At 40.2% G+C, this 13876-nt stretch overlaps 1 protein-coding gene across 1 annotated transcript in view; it reads right to left on the minus strand.

Annotated features, from left to right (window-relative positions):
• Positions 1–604: 604 nt before the first annotated feature.
• Positions 605–13876, minus strand: part of NEK1 (NIMA related kinase 1) — a 159493-nt gene continuing 146221 nt past the window's right edge. The window contains exons 32-35 of the mRNA XM_008074769.1: positions 7125–7327; positions 5999–6129; positions 5424–5556; positions 605–1843 (exon numbers count right to left, since the gene is read on the minus strand). Of these exons, the coding sequence (XP_008072960.1) occupies positions 1830–1843; positions 5424–5556; positions 5999–6129; positions 7125–7327 (481 nt within the window). The 3' untranslated portion in view covers positions 605–1829. The remainder of the gene's footprint in view (positions 1844–5423; positions 5557–5998; positions 6130–7124; positions 7328–13876) is intronic.

Raw genomic sequence — 13876 nt, forward strand, 5'->3', positions numbered from 1 at the left:
ATGTACAACTAATAACAGTGTAAGGCCCTGGAACTGATCTGACCCTGACCCTTCATGCAAGTGATGTAATTTCATGTTATAACTCAATGTCCTTGCCTGTTAAGTGAAGGTAAGACTAAATTATTCGATAGCCCTTTCTAGTTCTAGCAGTCTGGGTTCTACAGATGCTTCCACATGTCACCTCTAACACCTGGCACAGACCTTATGAACAAGAATGGCCTCGCCCCTCCAGCACAGACAACCTGGCTTGGTGCCACTTCAGTGCCACTCCCTACTGACTGAAGATGGCTCAAATCTGAGTTGCCATCCTTATTCCTGCATATAGGACATCTTTTGAAATATGGCTGAGACAACTTCTATTGTGTCATACTCTTGTTTTTCTAATAGTTGTAATAGTTGAAGAATTAACAAATAACCTCCCCTAAATCATTACCATCTTTCAGGATTGTACAGAATTAAAGTGCAGAAATTCAAATCTTCTTCCATTAAGGGGAAAAAGAAAAGAAAATCATTACGTACAAAGCCAGCAAAGGTATTCTCAACTCTATGTTAAAGCATCCTATTGAGAAAAGTGCTAATAAATAAAAGACAATCAGGGGCATACTTCAGGTAGAAAATAAAAATTTAATAGTAATATCATAAAATAAACAAACATATAAAAGTCAAATATTTAGTTCTAGGTGTTAGAAAAAACATACATAATAAATTCAACATAGTACTTGGTAGTGCCACAAGATAAGATTTTATTTTTCATATGACATATTATGTCAATCGGGCTGCCTTGTACTCAGAGGTTCAAACATATTGCTTCTATTACTAAAAACATCTGGACTGTTGACATCTCTGATAAAACCATAATACTTGGCATATTGCAACTGAGCCATGTAACCAGTATCTTAGTGGCCTAACGACACCCTCTCACAATGGGAAAAAGAACAAGAGGCAAACATTGTCTTTCAGAAAACCCGTTACCAAAACTGTTACAGAATCAAAATAAAAATGAGTCCTTTTTCCTTTTTAACCTTATATTATCCTTGGAGCACATGTGTGAAGGGAGGTTAAAAACTATCAGGGCAACTTTATGCTGTATGCAACATCAATGTTGAGAACCACAGACTAATTTTTAGAGATAATATTCCTGATTCTGGTCCTTAAAGAGAAATAGAGGCAGTAGACCAACTTTTTTGAAACAGAATTTTGCTATTCTTTCATAATCAAATATTTCAATGATTTCTAAGACTGTTTCCACTGAGCTAATTCAAGAGACACACTGGCTGAAAGAGGTCTTGAGAATATAAACCTTAAGGCTAAAAATTCCATCTTCAAAATGTAAAGATTTAAGTAGAGCCCTTGGCAAGGTTATTTAATGCAAAATTGCTGGCCAGGATGAAAATGAGCACTAGGCAGAAAACAAGGTCATGCTTAAAGACGTAAAGGGAAAACCACAGGCAAGTTTTCCACGACACAGGTAATTCCTCTGACCTAAAGACGTTTGCTAAAAGTCAGTTACCTTATTGCATAGTGAATCTTCAAAGCCATTAAGCTGAGTTCTGGGTCAACGTTTCTTATGCTTTGGTTGGATGGTTTAATGGAGTATACATTCTACAGGACTTAACTACAGACCTCAAGGAACAAAATAAAATATATAAAATACTAGAATCTTCATTGAAAAATGGCATCTTCCTCTGTCTTTTTCATGCAATAAGCATATCCATCTTAAATCTGGGATTTTTATGAGTAATTTCTGTATATTCCACTGAAGCTTATTATTCCAATGAGCCAAATTCAAGTGCTTTCATTTAGTTGAGTATTAAAGAATGTTCTGAGAATTATTCATCATTGTCTGCAGAAAAAAGAAAAAAAAGTAATTCATTTCAAATCAAACTGTATCTACTTAGTAAAAAAAATACTCACTTTTCACATTAAAGGAGACGAACTTTAATATTGTTTTATTTATTTTTTCCTCCCCCTCCCTTCCCAATATTGTTTAAATGTATTTTTATTATAATAGCACATACTCACTGTAAAAAGTCAGAAAGTACAACACAGAATAAAGTAGGAAGCAAAAATCATCTACAAGCAAAAGATAACTTTAATTTTATATAAATTCTCTCCTAGGCATACGATGTCCGATGATAGGAAAAACCATCCTCGGAAAAGCAGTACATACCTCATTGCTGAGTCTCACTACGGTCACCTTCAAAGTGACCATGGGAAGCTGTGTACCAATGCCAGTGCCTCGTCTACCCATCAAAGCAATTCTGGAACTCTTTTTCTGGAATGGCCATCAGAGCTGTTGTTATTTGTTGAGGTCTGACAGTGAAGTTCGCGAACTTGCTACCATGCGCTTATGTTGGCAGCATTGTAAAAGTAACTGTATTGGAACACCTTCCTGCTCACCTGATCTGGCCCTAAATGACTTTTTTCTTCACCCGAAGATAAAGGAAATATTGAAAGAAAGACATTTGATGACATTTAGGAACCAAGGGTAGTATGATGACAGCTCTGATGGCCATTCCAGATAAAGAGTTCCAAAACTGCTGTGATGAGCGGACTAGGCATTGGCGTTGGTGCAGAGCTTCCCAAGAGAGTACTTCAAAGGTGACCACAGTGATACTCGGCAGTGGGCTATGGAGCACTTTTTCTAGGATGAGTTTGTGAAGTTAGTTGTTGGACCTCGTACACAAATTATACCGCTGAGCTGTCTTTTTGGGACTCAGATAATTTCCACTGTAAACAGAAATGTGTTTTTGATCATCTTCTTTTGAAGCTGCACCTTAATGAGTTGATCCCACCTGGGGGGAGCTGGCAAAAGGCTGCCCTCCCTTCCCCAACACAGAGAACAAAAGTGCGTCCGCACCAGATGCAGATGACATGGCTTTATTGCCACTCGTGGACGCAGCTAAGAGACAACTGTCTGTTGTGCAGCTACATACGGGGCTAATTCCTTGCACTTAGAAAGACTCCCAAACTATTAGTCTAAGTCCAGCCGCTGACTAACATTTAACTCTCTTTTGACTAGCAATACAAGACAGCAAGCTAACTTATTCAGATGATGCAGCATTCATTTCATAGCCAGTTTCTTTGGTGGCATATGAGTCATTTATAATATGTTATAGGCTGAAATAAGAGTTTTTTTAAAAGACTGCCAGGGTAGGCATTTGACTAATTGTGTTACATCTTTTTCTGGCCTAAAGGAATAACTGCCAGGCTCCATGATACAGAATTCTGGGGTCCTCATCTTCTGGAGGGGGGCGTTATTCCAGCCTGGCACTCAGCCCCATGTAGGGTAATGGCCTATGTAGGCATGAGGTCTTTTGAAGTCACTCAGCTGTCAAGAGAGGGCGTCACTTCTACCTCATGAACCAGCTGGTTTGTCACCATTCCCCACTTACAGGTAAAGCAGAATAAAAGCGCTCCAGATAATTGTCAGAAAGACTGAACGCTAAGCACACTGTTGCTGGTTACTTACAAAAGGTTCCGTGGAAACAACGCGGATGGAGAACTGCCTGAAGGATGGGCAATCTGAACAGAAACAGAACTGGCCTGATGTGCTCTACAGAGTTCCTTAAATGGAATCATTCCCTGGCCTTGTGCCATGAACTTACACCAGGACATATTATAAGAAACAGACCCATGAAAATTACTGAGGATATTTTTCATTCCATCACAGCATTCTTTTATTTTATTTATTTTTTATTTCTCAATAGGAATCTCACTCTGTTGCCCAGGCTGGAGTGCAGTGGCATGCTCACAGCCAACACAGTCTCAACCTGCTGGGCTCAGGTGATCCTTTCGCCTCAGCCTTCCTCCAAGTAGCTGGAACCACAGGCGAGTGCCACCACACCTGGCTATTTTTTGTTGTTGTTGATTTATTGTAGAGATGAGGTCTTGCCAAGTTGCCCAGGCTGGTCTCGAACCCCTGGGCTCGAGCAATCCTTTCACCTCTGCCTCCCAAAATGCTGGGATTAAGGCGTAAGCCACTGCACCCGGCAGTAGCACTGTTTTATTTATAAGATGAGGTCCAAGTTTTCAATAAAAGCAGAAATTCGGAAACCCACAAGTTCCAGAGAAGGTTTACATTCTGTATTTTCATTTTCATAAAATAATATTTTAATATTTAGAAAAATGAAATATCTATTTTACAGTAACATTTTCTGACTTGAGATTTTTTTCATGAGCATAGTGTCTCTCCATTTATTTATATATACTATCATTTCTTTCATCAACAATATTTAGTTTTCAGCATACAAATACTGCTGAAGTTTTACAAAAATCTTAGGTTAGATTTACACCCATGTATTTCATTTTTTCAAGCAATTAAACATTTTTGTATCCATGTGTTCACTGCTAGTATATAGCAATATAACTAACTGATCCATGTATGTAAATCATGTATTCTGCCATCTTGCTAAACGCATTTATTAGATATAGAATTTTTTTTGTAGACTCTAAATTTTCTACATAAACAATCAGGAGATCTGCAAATAAGAACAAAGACTTGAGTTTTTCACTGGGGTCTATGGACCCTTGGATTCCTGTGCTTGAAATAAAACTGTTCCCCTTGAAAGATCTACATGTTTCTCAAGTCCGAGGGGCACTGCGTGACCATGCCCACCTCTTCTTAAAGATCATGGGAACCTTTTTCCTTTGATTTCAATACCAAAAATAGTTTTCCTCTGAGCAACTAACATGTTTTGTCTCGTAACTACTGTGACTAATGTAGTTAGGTTTTCTGCCTTGCTAGAAAGACACCATCAAATTTGCTTCCTGTTTTCAGAAAATACAGAGACATTTGAATGCACACCGTGTATTCTGACTTCATTCCTGGCTCTATACTCATTTGCCCAATACAATGACTTGCTCAAACATTTTAAAACTTAATTGTATCTTGTACTACATATATTTTTAAATGCAATCTTAAACTTTTTGGTATGAATATACAAAAAAATTTTGCATGGAATATACATAAATGTTATAAAAAATTTATATTGCTAAAATTAAACACCAACATTTAAAACCCTAAATTTTAGTCTGAGAATTTATATTAAAGTAACAGGATTAATTTTGGGGCAAGTATTCCAGAAATAAATTCTTGTTCAAGATTTTATGTATTGCTTTATGTGTCTAAAAGTTTGATGTTACATCCTTGATAGGAATTATTTTGATTTTTACAGTTGCCCAAAATCTGTCCAGTAAGATTTTTAAAAACACCATTCAAATATTATTTATAAATTAAATGTAAAAATATGGGCCTAGGTCAATACGAGGATCTAACAGAGTGAACTCTACAGCTGCTGAAGAGTAGCACAGCCCAGTGCAGAAGTGCCAACATGGGTGTGAGGAAAGCTCAAGCACTTGCATCTGTCATCATGTTTTCTCACACTCACTGAAAGTGACAAAGACATGGGAGGAAATCTTACCTTCTTGGTAGGCTCCGTCTGCCATGACTAAATGAAGAATCTTGGCATAAAGATGCTGATGTTCGTTTCCCAAAATATTCTGAACTACTTTTGAACAAATTTCAATATTTTCATCTTCATCTTCATGAATAGCCTATATCAAATTTCCAAAATAAATTAATATCTGACCAATTTTTTCTAATTACAGACTTCACTTTTTTTTTTTTAGTTGGAGTCTTACTCTGTCCCCGAGGTCGGAGGGCAGGGGCCTGCTCACGGTCTCCACAGCGTCAACCTGCTGGGCTCAGGTAATCCTTCTGCCTTGGCCTTCCAAGTAGCTAGAACTACAGGCGTGCACTACCATGCCCAGCTTATTTTTTGATTTTTTGATTTATTGTAGAGATGAGGTCTCATCAAGTTGCCCAAGTTGGTCTCGAACCCCTGAGCTCAGGCAATCCTCTCACCTCGGTTTCCCAAAGTGCTGAGATTTCATGCTTGAGCCATAGTGCCTGGTCTTAGACTTCTCTTTTTATTAACATTTCTCAGGTATTCAAAGTACATTTTAAAAGTAATGTTTTAATTGACATTTCACTTACCTTTATTTTCTCATAAATCTCAAAGAACTTTTCAAAACCCATTTCCTGTTCCAGATGAAGTCTCAGCTCCTCTAAGTGGTTAAAGACACTGTCATATTCACATTCGCTGGCAGTTTCACCATCACTGTTATCTGAAAAACAAAATTAGTTCTTAAAAAGATATTTTATGATTGAAAAATAAGACTGAATAAAATCTTACCCTAATAAACTAAAATCCTATGACAAATGAATAATATCACTGACCCAGACTATTTTTAGTTTCAATAAAAACAGTTTTTCTTACTATAATACCTGCCATTTATGCAGGTGAACAAAATATGTTCAATACGTCTTAACAAGATTGTTACTTTGGGAATCTTTTATACACATAACCAGGAAATCAAGTTGGAATAAAAACATCCCTAGAGATGTTATTTAATAAAGAAAAGACAAGGGTACTTCTGTGTTCTGCTTTGAAGCAACTAACCCTAACTACTATTTTAGAAGGTGGATAACAACCATGGCCCCTAACACAGAAGGGCACGCATGAGCAGGCGACCTAAAACACCACTGCGACAGAGGGTGTGAAACACGCCCCAAGTATGCCATCTCATACAAGCTCAAGATACATAACACGGGAAGGATCTTTCCTTTCCTCATGAGCTCTTGTTCCCAAAGATGCATGATACACACATCTTCTTCACATCTTAGGGGTCATGCTATGCACACAGAATAGTTTTCAAACGTAAAAAAAGAGTGACAAGATTTTAAAACTGCTTTCAGAATCAGCCCTGCTGATTAAACATGATCCATGGCACCTCTTTTTAAAACACAGAGTGCTACGAAAACTCAAGTTACCTCTATGATGTTGAAAAAATAAGTTAGAAATGGAGAAAAGATGAAAAAACCAAATGCTTCAAAAAAGCATTTCCATAATTTAACAGGGAGTACATGGAAAACTTAAAGGGAAGGAAAAGGAAGGAAGCACATCGCGTGGAAAGAAAAAGAACAGAGAAGGGCAGAGACCCGCGGCAGGCCTCCGTGTCGTTCCGCGTGGACGACGCTGGCTCGCCTCCGCCGTCAGGAAGGCCCAGGGCGCCCACGCGCGCAACACGCCGAGGAGACCCAGGCCCTGGCGGACACGCACCCGAGCGCCATTCCTCGTCCAGGGCGCTCTCGCTGCCGGGGCTGTCGTCCGGCTCCACGCCCGCGGCCAGCCCCGCGCCGCTGCTCCCCAGGGCCGCCTCCGCCTCCGCCTCCTCCTCGCTGTCCTCCCCAGGCTGCGCCCTCAGCAACTGCTCCATCGAGGCCTGGAGCTCTCGCAAGTCTGGGTCTGGCTCTTCAAACACACTGGAATTTAGAACGTGCAGTCAGTGCAGCTGATCATCCCCCAACCTTTACCTTACTCTGAAATGTGCCTTCGTCTCAACACACAGGGCCTGCCTTCTGCTTGAAAGGACTAATGGAAATAAATAGATAGGACTGGATTTAAAAAATGTGGTACATATACACGATGGAATCTTACGTAGCCATAAGGAAGAACAAAATCCTGAACGCCACGGCAACCTGGACGGACTTACAGACTATACTGAGAGGTCTTTCACAGAAACAAAGAAACGATTATCACGCATTCTCACCCCTAACCTTGAACAACTATTGTGGTACCTAAGAAAGCAATTGGTAGTAGCGGGAAACTGCAGGGAGGGAGATGGGGAAGCGGGATTGGCAGTCGTGGGAAATCTGCCTGGGGAAGGGGGCACACCTCATCCACAAGGGAGCCTGCATAATGAGCGTTTGTATACCTGACCCTGCATTGTACCCCATATCTTTAAAGTTAAAAAAAATTAGTTAAAAAAAGAAAAAAAGAAATATGACATCTAAATAAGAACATGAACTTTAGAATTTGACACTAATTCACATATCTCTTAAGCAATTTGCTATCTTTATTAACATATGTGTATGTATATATATACACAAACCTTAATTATATTTAGTCTTAATACACATAGTAACTCCAACATGAGGGAAGTATTTTATAGAGCACTTTAAAAAAATCAAACAGAACTTGGATGGACTTAGAGTCTAGCATACTCAGTGATCTATCACAGAATCAAAGAACTGAGCACCATGTGATCTCACTCATAAGCGAACCCTGAACAGTTATCATAATACTGCAAGAAAGAGATTGGTAGTAGCGGGAAACTGCGGGGGTGGGACACTTCACTTCATCCATAAGGGTGCCTGATCTCAAGCCAGATGAAGTGGGGACCACAGCAAGGCCCAAACGTTACCTGTGCAGTGACCATATGTATACCTAACCCTGAACTGTACCCCACATCTTTAAAACAAAAATTAAAAAAGAAAATAGATAAATATGCGTACTAATAGAAGACAAACCTGAAAGAATCCCATGTTGATTTTCACAAAGACACTGATGACGAATACCACTGATAACCACAGTACAAAACACATATTCTACAATGTATCAGCCAAGAGGCAACTTGGTTAAAATGGTGCTGATTTGCCAAAGAGAATCACATAACTATCAATATCATTCATTACTCACATTTTTGAAACAGCGTTTTTTTTGTTTTTGTTTTTGAGTTGGAGTCTCACTCTGTCGCCCAGACTGGAGTGCAGTGGCCACTCCTGGCCACCGCAGCCTCAACCTGCTGGGTTCCGGCGATCCTTCCGCCTCAGCCTTCCAAGCAGCCGGAATTACAGGTGCGCACTACCGCCCGGCTAATTTTTTTTGATTTATTGTAGAAATGAGGTCTCACCAAGTTACCCAGGCGGGTCTCCAACCCACGGGCTTAGACAATCCACTCACCTCAGCCTCCCAAGGCACGGGATTACAGGCTGAGCCACCGAGCCCGGATGAAACAGCGTTTTTAAGAGATGAGATTACAGGGGTTTTTCATGTACTTTCTAAAACAAATACTTAATACTCGAATGTTTTTCTTTCATGTAGTTGGAAATTTTCAAAATCTCTGTGTGGTATACAACGGTTGTACACTGTACAAAAGGCTTTCCACCTAAGTGCCCACTGGGCATTTGAACTTTTAGAAGTAACAGTACTTGGAGAATTGTATGTTCAGTGTATCAGTATGATCCAATGAGCAAAATGGTCACCAGAAAACTTATCTGTAGATGCTTATACTTGAAAATGTTCCCAAATATATAATAAGTAGAATTTCCTGTGTAATAAGACTATACTAACCATTATAATCTTCACTGGAGAATCTTGTTGCCAAACTATTGGTCAGAAGATTAATTCTCTTTTCACGGGATTACAAATGCTGGAATGAACTGATTTATATAAATGATACCTTACATTCATGTAGTACTTTAGTTTATTCAGCAGTTTTATCCTAGTATTTAAGTTTTATCCACACAACATTTACTTTAGAGGCAAGAAATCCATGAACCACAGTGTTTAATGACCTGCTCAGGGCCATGCAGCCAATCAGTGGCAGACAGAGGAAGGAGGCTTGTTCTTTGACCACTTAGTTTATACAAAACAAGGACATGGACTCATGGACTTTTCCTCTCATGGTCTGTACCTTTCTCCTAAGGGGCAGGCAGAGGAAAAATTTGTAGACAGGAGTTAGAGTTAACAGAGGCTGCAGGTGTCTGAAGTCTTCCGAAAGAGATTATGTGCCCTCATTCAGGATTTCATCTACCAGGAAAGCAATGCTCAGCAGGACATGTGAGCTGATTAGGCCTTCTAAAAGTTTAGACTCAAATCAAACAAACATTTACTAAAGAACTAAAATATAAACAGTATTTAAATGAAATATAAACAGACTCAATAAAATTTCCAATAACAGAAAAAGCAAACAATCTGTTTATGTGCAAGCATGCTCACTCCGTACTTATGTGCACCAATGCCGACAATGTGGCTTTGCAGCAGGTATGGAAAAGCAAGCGACTCATCGGAGTCAGAGAGAGAGTGTGTCCCTTCTCAGGTCGTTCCTCCGGCAGCACCAGCTCCACAAGCCGGACTGAGGCACGCCCTCTCTCACCAGGAGCACAAGACTAAACACGGAGCTGTGGGTGACGTCTCCTAGTGGTTCGTCTGCAGGAACAAGTGCCCTCTGCAGATGTGCAGGAGGAGGCCAGGCTGCTAAGCCCGCCACTGTAAGAAAAGTATCCGAAGATCAAGATCTTTTACAAAATGAACACTCGGAAAACTTCAGGTACTTACAACTCTGGCCCTGAGTCCACTTTTTAGTTGGTTTTCTTATTTTAACACCTCGAATAAAGTTTGGACCAAAAATATTTTCCAAAGACAAACATCAAATAAAATTTCCCTATATAAGCATGGAGTAACATATTTTAAAAGTAACTTCCTTGTCACATTTTCTATGAATACTAAAGACTTCAAACTTAAATTTTAAAACAAAATTCTGTTATCAACTAGTAATTAAAAGAAACCAAGCTACGAATAAGCTTCGGTTCACTCAGATTAAAAATGAATGATAGCCGGGCTGGGTGGCTCAGCCTGTAATCCCGCGCCTTTGGGAGGCTGAGGTGAGTGGATTGCCTGAGCCCGCGGGTTCGAGACCCGCCTGGGCAGCGAGACCTCATCTCTAAAATAAATAAAAAAATCAGCCGGGCGTGGTAGCGCATGCCTGTAATTCCGGCTACTCGGAAGGCTGAGGCGGAAGGATTGCCGGAGCCCAGCAGGTCGAGGCTGCGATGGCCAGGAGTGGCCACTGCACTCCAGTCTGGGCAACAGAGTGAGACTCCAACTCAAAAAAAAAAAAAAAAAAAAGAATGATTTTATAAAAATTCTGGGAAAGAAACGGTTCCTTAGCACTTTGTCAATAATAAAGATTTTGAATCTTCAAAGTGAAACTCTGTCTCCAGAAAAAAATAGATGCTGAATGTTGTTTGTTGTGTACTTTGACAGGGTTAATAAAAACAAAATTAAAGTGATTAATGACCGCAGTCAAGTAGAAAAAATAAAGATATAAAGGTAACTTTTCTTTCAAATTTTGAAGTCATTAGCAAATGCTACCAAAAATTTTAAACAGGCAATATTTTTAAAGAAATGTCATAAGAAATTTAGGAAACAAAAGGCAAGACTTAAGAAAAACAAAAACAACCTAATCCTGAATTGTACACCACATCTTTATGAATAAATAAACAAATAATGTTTTTTAAAAAAGAAAAACAAAAACAAAAAAATGGAAAATAAATATACCAGTTGCATGGTCCTGACTAATTCATTATAGAGGAAAATTGTGAGACTCATATACTTTCAATCAGATCAAAATACAAGTTTTTTCTATTAAAAGGCAGAAGTTAAAAGAAGAAACTTAAGTTAAAACAAAATTACAAATAAATCACAAAAATCCTCACTTTTTTTTTTGAGCTGGAGTCTCATTGTTATCCAGACTAGAGTGCAGTGGCACACTCATGGCCACTGCCGCCTCGACCTGCTGGACTCAGGTGATCCTTCTGCCTCAGTCTTTCAAGTAGCTGGAACCACAGGTGCGTGCAACCACGCCTGGCTAATTTTTTGATTTACGAGTAGAAACGAAGCCTTGCCAAGTTGCCCAGGCTGGTCTCAAACCCCTGGGCTCAGGTAATCCTCTTGCCTCAGTCTCCCAAAGTGCTGGAATTACAGGCATGGGTCACCGCGCCCTGCCGAATTCTAACATTTTATAACTTCTTCTCCAGGTGATTTGAATGTACTGTGCCTTCTCAAACATTTCATTATAGAATACTCTGATTTCACTTGTTGAGGGCCAGATGGCTGACCAGTGCTGAAGGTCAGGGAGGACTATCACCTGAAGGGCTGTCACTGCCCACAGCCCTCAGAGGTGCTGCTGCTAAACTCCCTCCTGAACTCCAGATTCCTCATGAATCACAAAGAAAGGAATTTTGTGACAGCAGTCAAATAACATGCAGGACACACATGTGCACCTGCATGCACGCACACACACACACACATCCTCGTCAACCTGCTGACCCCCTTGCCGTGGTCTTGCCATCACACATGGCAGAGGTGGACGTGGAGTTTCTCCTTTTCCTGGGAATTGTAGAGCACAGTCATGTGTCACTTAATGATAGGACATTTGAGCAATGTGTTGTTGTCAAGTGATTTCACTGTTGTATGAACATCATAGAGTGATGTACATGCACCTAGACAGTGTACCTGTGAGGCGCCTAGGCTGGTCTCCTGGGATACACACCTGTACTGCATGTGACTGAACTGAGTGCTGTGGGCAACTGTAACACAATGGGAAGTATCTCTGCATCGAAACACACAGAAATGTGGCAAATCTGCAGGAAAAATACAGTACAGAGGAGAAAAAGTGGGCATCGGTCATGGGCACTCGGTGTGAGCAAAGCGTGCAGGAGGGATGCTGTCTGGTTGAGTCAGCGAGTGGGTGGGAAGCCCTCAGATATCACCGTGCACGAATGCAGACGTACAAACACTGGAGGTGATCAGGGAGTGAGTGGGGAGGCTTGGACATCTCTGTGCACTACTTTAGACTGATGAACACTGGACACTTTGGTACTCTACATTTCTAAGAACATAGTTTTCTTTCTTCAATAACACATGAACCTTGTCATATTGTAATTTTTTACTTTTTAAACTTTTCAATATTTAAAAACTTTTTTTATTCTTTAGCAATAACGCTTAAGGCACAAATACATTGTATAGCAGTACATTTTCAATTTCTTTATTCCCTTTTCTATTTAATTTTTTAATTTTATTTTTTACTTCTCAAATTTCTTGCTAGAAACTAAGACACACTGGGCTCGGTGGCTCAGTCTATAATCCAGCGCCTTGGGAGGCTGAGGTGAGTGGATTGCCTGAGCCCGCGGGTTCGAGACCCGCCTGGGCAACTTGGCGAGACCTCATCTCTACAATAAATCAAAAAATCAGCCAGGCATGGTAGCGCGTGCCTGTAATTCTGGCTACTCGGAAGGCTGAGGCGGAAGGATCGCCAGAGCCCAGTAGGTCGAGGCTGCAGTGGCTGGGAGCGGCCATTGCACTCCAGTCTGGGCAACAGAGTGACACTCCAACTCAAAAAAAAAGGAAACTGAGACACAAGCACACACGTTAGCCTAGGCCTACAGGCCAAGATGATCAATGTCACTATCTTCTACCTCCATGTGTTATCCCACTGGAAGGTCTTCAGTGGCGATGACACATATGGAGCCGTCATCTCCTGTGATAACAATGCCTTCTTCTGGACTATCTCATGAAAGACCTGCTTGAGGCTGCTCTCTGGCTAACTTTTTTTTTAAAGTAGGAGTACTGTCTAAAATAATAATCAGAAAGTATAGTATAGTGACTACACAAACAGGGACATGACAGTTTATTAGCACTATCAAGTATTATGTACTGTCCATAATTGTTTGTGCTCTACTTTGATATGACTGGCAGTGCAGTGGGTTTCTTTACACCAGCGTCACCACAAACGTGTGAGTCACATGTCTGACTTTATGATGGCTACAACTTCCCTAGGAGAGGAATTTTTCAGCTCCATTATAATCTCATGTGACCACCATCACATATGTGGTCCACTGTTGACCAAAATGTCATCATGCAGTACATAGGTATATTAATGACAGCGTAATTTCCCACTGCAATCCTTGTATCATGTGGTGCTTCACCAGTAAACAGTCATTATCCTGATAACATCAATTAATTTAACCAATGTTTATCAAACAACTGCTATGTACAAGCCAGGGTGCCAGATACTCAGTGGTGAATGAGGTAGTGGACACAACTGGAAACCATTTTCTTATATGCCTCAGGTGAGATTAAGTAACTGGTATTAAGAGGTTGATAAAGTTTATCAACATTTGCATGACTGTATCTTAAATAAGTTGCAAAATGTAAAGGAGTAGCAGAAAGTTAGCTACAGATAATTT

Source organism: Carlito syrichta, unplaced genomic scaffold (assembly GCF_000164805.1).
Source record: "Carlito syrichta isolate Samal-C Ts95f unplaced genomic scaffold, Tarsius_syrichta-2.0.1 Scaffold317482, whole genome shotgun sequence".
Lineage (NCBI taxonomy): Eukaryota > Metazoa > Chordata > Mammalia > Primates > Tarsiidae > Carlito > Carlito syrichta.